Genomic DNA, 13,573 nt, shown 5'->3' on the forward strand with positions numbered 1-13,573 from the left:
GCATCTATAAATATTGATCTATTTCATCTTTAGTGGAGTCAGGGAACCAGACTGCTGGAACATTTGTGTTTTTCTTGGTTTTTCCAGCATTTTCAAACCCAAAACTTCAAACATGTTAGTGTAACAATATTTGATTCATTATACTAACCCCTCAAATAGTTCATTTTTGAAAATTACAGCAAAAGCCAATAATGTACATTCCCTTTAATGACGTCCAGTTTACAAATCCACAAAATAGTGACAAAATGTTCATTATGGATTTAATTTATTACATTATCTCCACTGTCAACTTCCTAAAGACCAATGGACTCAAATAAAGTATTACATTTTCATATTCAATGTCACTCTACATGGGTATTTTAATTCACTACTAAACAATGTAAGGCCACGAAAAAAAGAAAAAAAAAAATCTTTTTTTTTTTTTAATTCATACATTTGCAATTACTGCATATTGCCAATATTGTCTGTTTATGTTTTTCTAATAATATTTGAACTGTGTAAAAACACAGTTTTGTACCATCAAAAGATTCAAAATCCGCTACCACGGGGGGAAAACAGGAAACAAAAAGCCCCTTTCTCCTCCATTTTTTTTTAAAGCCCGGACTACAAACAATTTTTTTTTTACTTGGCCTAACAATTGACTTTTCAAACCAAGACTAAAGTTGCAGATTCCTGCTCAGTTTGAGTAAGTGTAAATTCTTCAAATAAGAGACCTTGGTGGAGTGAATGCTTTACATTGTAAATATCTGCAGCAAAAGTTGTACACGAACTCTCACAAGACTTGGTAAATAATTCTGTCCAAAAAAGGATGTAATGCAACCTCATTTGTTTTTCTTTTAAATTGGCAGTACATTTTTTGATAATTTAAATAGACTTCTGAAAATAAGATCGAGTTAAAACATTTCAATTTTGGCAATAAGTTCTAAACACAAAATATATACATTGCAAAACTGGTTTTACAATTTCAACAGTATCAAATTACATCAGACTAATGTTGAAAAGTTAAACGACATGAACATAATATATAAAAAAAAAATCATCAAGTTTTTGATATAAAATTCATAATTTCTCTCCAAACACAATTTATTTCTGTACACATCACAGCTTTGATGAGAAGGTTTCATAATCATACTGATCGCTTTGAGCCAGTCCTTTGAAGATTTTGAGGTACATTTCCTTTGGGCTTGCGGTGGCTTTGACGGCAGGTGTGCTCTCCATGCGATTGACGTAATCCACCAAGTTTGGAAGTTGTGCTTTGCCTAAATCGTAGAGTGGATCAAAGCTTACCAAACGCTCATTGAAAGGCCAGATCATCAGGTCCACCATTCCGGGCTCTTGCCCTGTAACGAGACAAAGGACAGGCGTATAAATAAGGGAATGTTAAGACTGGTTGGAGTCTCGAATGCTGATAATTACCCAAGGCGAAGCTGAGGGTAATTATCAGCATCCAGACTCCAACCGGTCTTAAACATAGTGTTTAATACCGTCCAAGCACATATTTATTCCCATTGATAAATACCTGTTTGGTCAAAAAATCAAAACCTTTGGGTCCAAAAGTCCAAACAAGTCAAAAATTAAATGTTTCCAACCATTTTGTTCAACAGTTTTACTTTCTGTTTACGAAGCACCCCTCTAGCTATATAATGGAGTAAACAACTCCTTTTATGCGTACTGCGGATGACCCGCAGATGCAGCTGTGGTGAGTGCGTTGTGAATTTAGGACTATGAAATACTGACTCTCTGGTAGTCTACATGCCTACGTGAGGATTGTGAACGTTCGACCAATAAAACGGTAAAAGGTACTGGATTTCAAAGGAGTCAAAATTTCATGTGACACTGGGAAAGTGTTTGAGACCAGCCAGCCATGTCTTTATCATCCGTTTAAGACCGGCCACGTGACGGGCTCTCGACCAATGGGAACGGGCAAACTATCTTAGGTATAATTAATTTTTCTGATTTTTCTTTATAATAATGGAAATTTATACCGCGCCAATATCCGCCATTAATGACGCTCATGGCGCAAACAAAATTATATCAAATCAGAAATAACAAAACAATTAAATTTAACTAAACAAGAATATTCTGAGTGGTCTGAAACAAATAGGTCTTTAGGGCAACTTTAAATTCAGAAAGCGATGTGATGTTGCGAATGGCGAGGGGTAGTTTGTTCCAAAGATGAGGACCTGCGTGAGAAAATGATCGATCACCCCAAGATTTGTGAGTGTGAGGGACAACCAGCAAAGAAGCATCAGAAGATCTCAATCGCCTGGATGGATTATATGGAGTTAATAGGTCTATGTTGTATTCAGGAGCTGAATCATGAAGGCAATGAAAAACAAGCAGTAACAGTTTGTACTTAATCCGGTCAGCAACAGGGAGCCAATGCAGAGACTGCAAAATCGGGGTGATATGGGTTCTAGAGGGTGTCAGGGTCACAATTCGAGCGGCAGAATTTTGGAGTCTTTGTAGGCGAGCAAGTTGGTTACGGGGTAGCTGATACAACAGGGAATTACAAAAATCCAACCGAGATGAAATGAGGGCGTGAACAAGTTTCTCTGTTGCTGAGCGGGTTAGATACTTCCGAATTAAACCCAAGTTACGAAGTTGAAATCTGACAGATTTACATGTGTTAGAAACATGATGAGACATTGACATAAGTGAGTCAAAGGTGACTCCCAGATTTCGACAGGTCGCCGACAAGTTAACAGGTGAATTTTGGATGTTGATACCATGGACATTGATCTTAGCAAGTTGTGACTTTGACCCAAACATAATAAGTTCAGATTTATCAGTGTTGAGTTTGAGAGAATTAGAACTCATCCATACACTGACATCATTGATGCATGATTCAAGTTTCTGGAGAGTCAGCAGGGCGTCATCTTGATTTGGTGCAAATGACACAAAGAGTTGAATGTCATCAGCATAGCAGTGGTAACTGATATTATGAGATTCCAAGACATGTTTCAGACCACTGAGATAGATGGTAAACAACAATGGCCCGCCGACAGATCCCTGGGGAACTCCATGTTTCAGTTCAACTATATCGGATCTGGCGTTACCAATACATACCAGCTGATGACGATCACCCAAGTATGACTTGAACCAAGCAAGAGCACGATCACAAATACCAAAAGATGACATAATGTTTGCAAGTATGTCGTGGTTGACCGTATCAAACGCTGCGGACAAGTCCAGTAGAACGACTGCTGTAAGTCTGCCGACATCCATTTCTGACAAAATGTGGTTAGATAAATTAACTAACAGGGTCTCGACGCTATGATTGGCACGGTATGCAGATTGACGATTATCATACAAATTGATAGATTGTAAATAATCAGTCAGTCTAGAGAAGACAACCCGCTCAAGGACCTTAGACAAGTACGGTAAGTTTGACACGGGGCGGTAGTTCTGAAGCGACTCTGGATCGAGTCCCGGCCTCTTCAGCAATGGACGAACATGGGCGATCTTTAATGCTGCTGGAATAACCCCATCCTTGAGACTCAAGTTGACAATTTTTGCGATCATTGATGAGAAAGCTGGTGCGCAGTCTTTGAGTAGTTTTGTAGGAACAGGATCAAGTTCACATGATTTGACGGGACTTTTACGGATGAGTGTTTCGATTTCTTTAGGTGTTGTAGGCTCAATTGAATTCATGACTGCAGATGTCTGAACTGGTAGTGGAGTAGATGTATCCGGGGTGAAACCAGCGCATATGGTGTCGATCTTGCTAATGAAGAATTGACTGAAAAAATGTGCCAGTGTTTTATCACAGCCATGGGAGGGAAGAGCGGTTGTCTGCTTTCGATTCAGGAGTTTATTGGCGACACTGAAGAGTCGTTTGGAGTCATTGCCACAGTCATTGATGATCTGGTTGTAGTGAGCACGTTTTGACTTGCGTACAAGGGAGATGACATGTTGTCGCTGCTGCCGGTACAATTGACGATCAATCTCTAGCCTGGAAGAGCGCCACTTGCGCTCGAGTCGTTTGCGCTTGCTCCTCTCCTGACCTATTTCATTGTTATACCAAGGAGTACGGACCTTGATAGATGTAGTTCTGGCTGGCGCATATGTATCCAAGAGCTGACCAAGTGTGACATTGTATTGGTCAACGGCTTCGTAGACAGTAGAAACATCCGACGAAATGTCATGCTGACGGAGATCGTCAGCAAAGTCCTTCCTGTCAATTGCACTGATGTTCCTCACTGTAATTTGTGTGCGAGTTGGGCATGGCTTGCGAATATGCAGGCGACAGGAAATGGCTGAATGGTCAGAGATGCCTGGCAAAAGTTTGAGGTCTGAAAAAATGTGTTTTTCAGAGGTGCGGGAGATGAAGACGTCTAAGATGTGACCGCGTTCATGGGTTGGCGATTGAATATACTGGGAAAGACTGTGCGCTTTCAGTAAGTCGTTGAACGTCTTTGTATTGGACGCCTCCAGATTGTCAAGGTGAATGTTAAGGTCACCACAAATCACAAGCGGTGCAGGTCTGAAGATATGGTCATCAAGCAAAAGCGTGAACTCATTCAGAAACGAAGAAAATGCCATTTGACCGGACGGTGGTCGGTAAATGATGTAAAAGTCAAGGCTGGTACTATTGGAGGTCGCGGTGGCTGACAAAACCTCAAAACTCAGGTAATCAAAAGACGTGTTGACTGACATGTCCAGTTCCTTCCGAAAAAGTACGCCAACTCCTCCTCCTCGCTTGCATGCTCTGGGTTTGTGTTTGAATTCATAACCACAAGGAGTTAAGTCGGCTATGGTTGCTTCATCGGATTCAGTTAACCAGGTTTCGCAAATACCCACGATGTCAAAGTTGTTTTCTATGACAAAGTCCTGAAAATCTGTGGATTTGTTGCGAAGAGACCGTGCGTTAAGCATGCAAAAACTAACATGATCGTCAAGGTTGGGGATGATAACTCTGACTAAGTTCTGATGAATAGGGTGGGATCTTGGGGGTTCATCTACAAAATCAGGGTGAGAACTTTCAGTGGGGTTAGGACGGCCAACAATCACACGTATTGGCAGGCCATGTTTGCTTTTCCTACGAATACCGCCCTTGTAAGCACGTCGAGTACGACGACGAGGTGATGTAGATTTAGTGTTGTGTGTTATGCAGGGTTTCCTGAGAAGTTTAAGATGTGAGATTTCATGGCACACCTCCCTGGATAGTTTGCAACTTTGGGAAGACAAGTCACGGTTAAGACCGAGGAGAAAAGTCCGATCATAGGAACGTAACATGTTGGTCGTCGATGTCGGGCCAGAAGAGGCCATTGTTATATAACAGTACCTTGGTGACAATAGGATAGTCCCCGCAACACCAGCTGAAGATTCACTCAGTTTGTTTTGTAGAGCAGCTGAACTCGATTGTCCATCTTGATGAGCCTGTGTGAGATGAATGTCACGTCTTGTCCAGGACGAGTCAAGCGGATAGTCAATGACAAAAGACGGTTGGTGGCATGGCGTTAACGTTACAGTTCTGTACCTCAGGGAATGGCATGATGAAAAATTGCAAATGCAAAATATGCTCCAAATCAGAATGATCAGAAGAGAATCAGGCAGTACCATGATGATCACCGAGTCTCCAACATTCACATGGTGCCAAAAATGATGAATAAATGTAACAGAAGCATATAAAAATGTGAAAAGAACGGAGAGCAAAAACGTGGAGCTGCCAGACACTAGCGCTACACACAAAGAAAATGTTTACCTATCCAGTAATTTGGCATTTTATCTTGCTGTTGGATTTGGTTAATATCAAACCAAAAAACAAATAAAAACCAACTCTGAATTGGAAAACACATTCGTGGCACAAAAGAGAATCAATGAACAACTTTACTCGCATATGACCCAAGCTGGGAATCGAACCCGGGCCACATTGATGAGAGTCAAGTGCAATACCACCCATGCCACAAAATTTAGTTAGGATTGAGAGTTGAGGATAACACCCCTGAACTTACCACCAAAAAAAGGGGTCCCTCTCTTAACAAGTTCCCTTTCAATGAATCCCAGGCCATCCATGAGTTTACCAGCGGCCTTCATATCCCCTGTAAATATAGCTTTCATCATTGGGTTCTGGACCTGAATGAAGAAACATTAGGGAGGAAAAAAAGGGCACAACATAAAGTAGACTTAAATTGGAGTCGCCACACATCAAGTCCGAGTCCGAGTCACCTCTCCCGAGTCCGAGCCCCAAGTCATACAAGTGGAGTCCGAGTCCGAGTCACGAGTCACAAAAGTCGAGTCGATGTCCAAATCACGAGTCACCTTTAATAAATCCTGGAAATATTTTGAAGTACATTTGTACTGCTAAAACCTCACTGCGTAAAATTTTTATTATTTTTTTTACAGCTTTTCTCTAATTCAATGAACTGGAAATACATGTATATCATGTTAAATAAGGCAAGGCGCCAATGTCTGGAAAGCATAATGTGGTACCAAACACTATCGAGCTTGCATTTACGCAATACACATTAACATGTCAAGCATGGATGGTTGGATACATGTTTCGATACATTGTTTTCCCAAATCAATACACCGGAAACAAGCCAGCTGCATGCGCTGTGTAGGTACAGAACTTAGCTCCGTTTCTCCTGCACCGCACAGACTGTATCGCTTGCTCAGAAGAGGATCGTCTTCAAAACAATTTGTAATTATATTGTGGGAAAAAAAGTGATTTGTGGTAATTTTGTTAAAACAGCATATTGCAACCGGGTCTAGGTTGAAAAGTACATTTGGATTGTGTTATCCTCACGTAGACAGTCGGGATCAGTGGCGCACCCAGAATTTGGCTGGGGGGGGGGGGGGGGCCTCACAATTTTTTTGTTCAAACTTTTTAGAAGTGTAAATTTTGTCAAAAAATGTTGCCCAAAATATCTGGCCGCGTCACTTACATAGGCCACATATATAGCACCAAGGTCAAATCGTTGGACGAAAAAAAAATCCCCCAAAAATTGACCTCAGGGGGAGGGGGCTCAAGCCCCCCAAACCCCCCCCCCCCCCTTGGGTGCACCACTGGTCCGGATCCATAGCTCCTTGGTCAACCTGCCAGTTGTGGCGTTAGAGGAAAATATTAACAAGAGGAATTAGGAACTTGGGCGCTAGGACCCCACAAAATCTGGGCATCTTTCACGCATGCGTTTTCAACGTGCACGTGTGTGGGGTAAGCTTAGAACTTCTTGGTTTTGGGCGCCAACATTCCCAAGACTAGACTTGTCTCATCTGGTTAAAACAGCCTCTACCGCAACGGCTGCTTGCTGCCCTTGCTCAGGCTTGGAACTGGCTGCATTCGAGGAGCAACATTCCGAATCCAGTCTCCAATTACGACTAACTGCAACCCACCTTGGATGTGTACATTTCCACGATCACTCTGTCCTGTGCTTTGTCAAACGGATCCTTCGGGTAGAGTGGGGGATCTGGATACAATTCCTCGATCAACTCACTGATGACTCTCGACTCGGTGATCACTTTCCCATTAATTTCCAACACGGGGACTTTCCCGCTGGGGTTGCGCTCCACAAGGAACTCGGGCTTGGTCCCCAAGTTGCAGTTGATCTCATCGTAGCTGTCAAGGTTAATTGGCATTCAGAACTATTAGCTTCCTGAACAGACGAACAGTTACAAGGACAAATCAAGTGATTTTTCTATTTACTTGAGCTCGAGGTGATTTGGGCATACCATAGTGCAAAAAAAAAAAAACTATAGGATTCACTGACAGAAGAAAGGACTGGAAGGCCAAGTCACTATTTTGTGTAGGAAGAAAAAAGGGCAGTGAAAATGCAGTCTTTCCTGAGCCAAATATTATAAGTGGGTCAGTGTTTTTTTCTGATTTCAATGGCCTTAAATGGCTATCTGTTCCCCAGAAAAGATGCCCGACAATTGCAAGTCACTCGAGCTAATGCTGGTACCCATTCTTACACCTGGGTGGGAAGCGTGGTCGAAGTGGCTTGCCCAAGGACTCAAACTTACAAATGCCAGCTGCTGGATTCGAACCCCACACCCTTTACCTACTAGGTCATGATTTCCCCAACAGTGTGCGGGCTGTGCCCTTGTGGTCTGAAGCATCGAGCTGAAGATCTGTAGGTAATTCTGCAGGTTGCGGGTTCGAGTCCAGGCTAGAATTCAGGAGCATGTGTCCTCAGGCAAGACGCTTTACCCTAATTGCTTCTCCCCGCCCAGGAGTGAATGGGTATGTGAGGGCAGTGCTTAACAAATACACATTATTAGTGGCAGTGGTAGTGGTACTAGTACAGTGAGCAGATATTAATACCATTTTAAATTTTACGGAAAATGAAAACTGTAGGTGAAAAAGGATGAAATTTAAATATTGTCGACGTCTCCAAGAAATGCAAATCTCATTTGCTGAATTTCAGCTTCACTTTGATGATGTCCTGTTTTAAGCTGCCCTAGTCTTACCTGATTCCTTTTGTTGCAAAAACCAAGCGAACCCGATGAGAAAACGGAGATAATTTGGCGCTAAACAGCCATGGAAAACCAGCTCTTAACTCTGGCAGAGGGTCACCTGTGATGGACGAAACGTTTCAACCAAGAAATGAATTGACTCATGCAGGATTCGAACCCGGGACCTCGAGACAGAGCAGCAGTGACCCCATTGCAATGCCTTTATTTCAGGCCCCCGGTCCTAGTCAAAGAGTCAGCTTTAATTTTTCTAAATAAAATTATGAAGAACTTCATTAAAACTTAAAAGGCTTTATTGCAAATATGGTCAAACTTCGTACTGCCCCGAGGGACTTTAAAAAAAAATCCAAAAATATATTTTTTCCCCTTCTTGTGATTTTCTCTGAAAAATGTGTTGCAACCTGAAGCTGTTGTGCCCATTCTTGAAAATCACGCAATCTTAAGAATGTGCGCGCATTCTTACGAATGAGCGCCCATTCTTAAGAACGAGCACGCGTTCTTAAGAATGAGCGCTCATTCTTAAGATTGGGTGGGAATATCACGTGCACAATTTATGAATTTTGCCCAATCTTAACAAACATTGCATGACATAATTATGTTAAATGAAATGTAAAGCGGTTAAAAGGGAAACAATTTATATAAAGAGGAAAGAAAATGTTCTATGCTTCTGTACTCGTATAACTACGATAATTTGAATCAAATTAAACATGTTATTATTGCTTTTTTCTGCCCACTATGGGAAGTTTTGTAATAACGGAGGACTGGGAACTAGTCTGGGAAGTGCTTTGTTTAGGCTAGACAAGTTACAAGTCCCTGTATGTATCATATGCATGCCACGAAAAAAAAACGATGTCCAGAAGCTGCCAAAATTGCTCTTTTGACTAGATAGAATCCAGCTCTGCGACGTAATGGTGGGGTGTGAACAATAAATTGGTGGCAATTTAAATGGGAAATAGCATAAGCACTATGGGATGTCGCAGTATTCATTCTCATTCTTCACATTCTTCATTCTTACGTCCCCCCCCCCCCCCCCCCCCGCTTTTATTATCCCAAAAATCAGAATTCTTTCCACTAGTATTATTATGTCTCTTATTTTTTCCCGGTCCCCCCCCCCCCATATCAATACGCCTATACTTATCATATCCACTCTACTTTTCAGCGCCTTGCGTTGCAACAGTATAATTATTGAGAGTCAGTGAACGAGGATGCAGCTAGACTTGCCAAGCGCAGCCGGTGCTCGGCATCGACAAGACCGTTATCTTGTCGCGCATTCTTAAGAATGTGCGCTCAATCTGGAAGAGTTATTTTTTGCGAAGATTGCGCAAGGATCCAGTTGCACATTCTTAAGAATGCGTGATTTTCAAGAATGAGCACAACAAAGCCACTTCAGCGGTTGTGTTCAAAGTCTATGGAGAGTCGAGAAGATTTTCTAAGCCTAACCATGGAGGAATAAGAACATATTCCTCCATGGCCTAACAAAACTGACTTGGTGAGTCAGTCCATGGTCAGTCCCAGATTCACGCATGTGATGTCTTCATGATCATCACGATCATTATTGCAATGACTGACCTTCATCTAGACCCGTGAACATGGCTTGCTTGTAAACTACAACGCCACGTTCACGGGTCTAACCTTCATCGAGACGATATATGAAGAAAATAAGTGGCGTCAGGTTGCAACATTTTTTCCTTCTCTGATGTAAATATTTTGTATAATTTGTGTGTTGAGGCCAAAAATTCCAGATTTTGAACCCCCCCCCATCCCATGCCCGGCCCACCCTCCCCATTCCCTCCAGACATGTCAGATCATTTCCATGCCTGCCAAGCGTACCAGTTTTTAGATGCGTTTTCGAGACGACCCTTGCTGAACCTTCCAAAGCAGTCTGCGTTGATAAAGATCTTGACATGACTAACTTTGCTGGGCGCAGATAACCAACAACGACAAGCTTGCACTTATACATGATTTTCTTTAAACATCAACAATTTAATAAAGTTTCGCACGATTATTTCGGGTTGCAGCTGTCTTTGCTAATTTGACGATCGATGATCGCATGATTGAACGATAGAGGGCGCTAGATCGCCCCGCTGGGTCCAGATAACCAGCAAATAAACTGAATGATAAATGCCCCCACTTCAGAAATTCAGGAAACAATACTCACAACTCTCCAAGGTATTCAAGACTAGCATCAAATTATTGCTTATTTCATCATCTTTCATTTTCTTTTCAAGTTTTTGAGGGTAATCTGATGACTTTTGGTAGAAATTTGAAAAAACGGGTGCCTACACTCCATTGCAAAATGGAGCGTTTTTAGGGCCCCAATTTCATCCAAATTACACAGAAATACAAGCTCGGGGTCCTGTGCACGGCTTCCACCACTATTACTCACAAACCCTCAAGTTCATGGCACACAATGTGCTTAAATACTGAAGAATTTGCCGGCGTAGGCAATTTCAGACCGATTTACTGGCCTGCAAACTTGACAATTGGAAAGACTTTCGGCAATTAGTTTCTGCATGCTTTCGAACACTATTACAAGCCTTTAAAAGCCTATGCATTAAAGTTAGTCCTATACATGATTTCCGACCGATTTACTGGCCTGCATACCGCTAGTACGGACAGGATTGGGCCGGCCCGGCCGGTGAAGCATTTTTTTAAAATTCCAGTCCGAATTAATAAGGTACTATAAATGTCTACTAAAGGACTACCCTAAAGGTCTACTAAAGGAGCACCCGCCTTCCACGGTTCCACCCCCAAGGAACTGATCGGCCGAAGAAAAAAAAACAATTCAAAATCATGTATAGGACTGAACTTTAATGCATAGGCCTATAAAGGCTTGTAATAATTATGTTCGAAAGCATGTAGAAACTAATTGCCGAAAGTCTTTCCAATTGTCAAGTTCATGACATTTTAACCATTATTTTATTCAAGAGCTTGTATTTGATTGGCTTGAGATGAAATTCTGGGTTTTTTTTAATTCTTTGTCAAAACTACTTGCATCTTCGAGTGGTGATTGGAGGAAAATGATAATGTAAAGGGGGCGTTTAATTAAAGGTGTCGTTTTTTTAGCCTGTAGTTCACTATACATTGCATTGTCACCAGCAACAATCAACATCGGTTTCTATACCCGTTGTGATTGTTCAAATACAGACAAGACTGTCACCGTGACCGTATGTACTTACTGGATCTAAGGATGTCAATGATACAGGAAATTGTGTCTTTCTTCGCCGAAGGCCAAACTATAAATGGAGAAACTGAGCACATCACGTGTTATTTTCTTTTAACACAAATTGTTGTGTATGCGCCTGCGCATCTTAAACGAAATCGATGGTATCAATTTAAATCGGAGGCTGCGATATGAATTTATATAAGACTCAAGTTAATATTGTGAATGTGAGTAGTTTCCCTTGAGGATCAAACCACACACGAATAAGACAAAGAAGTATGAAATGTCGCCTTTGACAATACCACATTAAAGATGTGACCCGTACTTTAAATAATGATGCTTAAAGGCAAATTTAAATGTTTTTTTTTGTGTGGAGGCATATGTACAGATATCGACTAATCATGAAACATTGGCCAAGGTTCTTGACTTACCCAAAGCGGAATGAAAGATTATCGTTGAGGTATCGACATAAGTCGTTATCTACAAAGGTTTCGATGGGAAACAAAGGCGGGGAAGTTTGGTCGAAAGAAGTTCATTGTTTGGTGGTGACAGGACAACCGTCGAGACTATTTAAAGCTAACTGTAGTGCACGAGTTAATTCTTGCAACACCTACCAACTCAGTTTTACTTCATCAACTAATGTGCTCAGTTCGTCTGTTTCCCGTTGCACAGTAGATCAATTCCAATGAACAGAGTTGACATGAACGTATTCTATATTGTAAGTTTTACTTCCAATTTAATGATTCCACTTTAACAAGACAACATTAAACAGCTGAATTGATACTTGCTTAGAATAAAGTGACAAGAATACAATTATTGTTACTTCAAATTACTCTGTGCACAAACTAGCATGTGTGATGTAGGTTTTCCCGGCCAATTTCGCAAAAATTACATTCGAATTCATCTTGACAGCTGGCCAATTTGAAGCAAAGTAGCGCCCTGCTGTCATTCCCGTGGTTCGTATTAGATTTCAAGCGTTCAAATTCGTTTTTTAGACCTGACATTTTCATGTTTAACACATCCTAAATTGAAGGTATGTCGTTCGGTTTAAGTGATCATTCAATTTAGCAGTCGGTTGGTCAATGGTTATTTGCATGAGATTCTTGTTTTCGTTTTCATTTCTGCGCATTCTATTTAGCACTTTTTGCATTCAAAATGAAAGTAAACGAAGGTATACGGTGCGAGGCTTTTCATTTCTTTCACCTTTTGATTATTTCTGGTTCATGTCGTGGTCCATGTTTGTGTTTCTGGCCCCTACTCGGCAGTTTTTCCCGTCTGCCAGGTCTCAGATACGCGGCAACTGATTGACCTGGCAGTAGATCTGTTTATACCAAGATTGTCTGCAAGTTCAAGATAGTGTTAGGTATATTGCCTTCGAAAGCTTCGATCAAACGACCACGGTCTACATTTCAAATTCTCATGTAACGCCCATGAGCTGGCATATTGATATTTCTAGTGCTTCAATCTAACAGTTTGCATGGTGATCAGAGTGGCAGAGTCTTGTGAGAGACAGGTTTTTATATCTATATTTCCAAATTGGAACAAAAACACTCCATCTTATTCTAACAAACGTCGGAACGACATGGACCTATTTCGAATTCCTTTGCTTACTTTTCATATATGCTTGCTTAATGATGAATTTGAATGACCAAACTTACACAGCTGGAAGCTCCGGCGAATTTGGATGCTCGTTTGTGCAATTTTCATTTGAATGCCATTGTTGAAATTGCATGATTAAAATGTGAAATCGCACGCTTCTAATGTGAAATTGATTGGTGTTTTCAGGTAATTGAATGTTGATCTCAACGTGCATTCAAGTTCGTGCGAAAATGGGTGATTGGTCGCCAATTTGGTCGCCAAATCTGCTAACTTGGCCGGAAAAACCTATATTAAAGCGCAACTAATATTGAAAGCATATTGAATACATGTCACATCAAAACATTTTCTAACAAGTGTAGTATTTATAATTTGAGATATTAAAAAAATCGTTTCAAG

At 41.2% G+C, this 13,573-nt stretch overlaps 1 protein-coding gene across 1 annotated transcript; it reads right to left on the reverse strand.

Moving 5' to 3' along the window:
• Nucleotides 1-248: 248 nt before the first annotated feature.
• On the reverse strand, nucleotides 249-10,478 carry LOC119739251 (pyrimidodiazepine synthase-like). Its single transcript, XM_038214110.1, has 5 exons — nucleotides 10,246-10,478; nucleotides 8,413-8,518; nucleotides 7,339-7,561; nucleotides 5,958-6,078; nucleotides 249-1,340 (listed from the first exon to the last, which is right to left on the reverse strand). The coding sequence occupies exons 1-5, from the start codon at nucleotides 10,373-10,375 to the stop codon at nucleotides 1,099-1,101; spliced, it is 822 nt and encodes a 273-aa protein (XP_038070038.1). The 5' UTR covers nucleotides 10,376-10,478; the 3' UTR covers nucleotides 249-1,098.
• Nucleotides 10,479-13,573: the final 3,095 nt, after the last annotated feature.

The sequence above is a fragment of the Patiria miniata genome, unplaced genomic scaffold (genome assembly GCF_015706575.1).
Source record: "Patiria miniata isolate m_02_andy unplaced genomic scaffold, ASM1570657v1 HiC_scaffold_30, whole genome shotgun sequence".
In the NCBI taxonomy this organism is placed as follows: Eukaryota; Metazoa; Echinodermata; class Asteroidea; order Valvatida; family Asterinidae; genus Patiria; species Patiria miniata.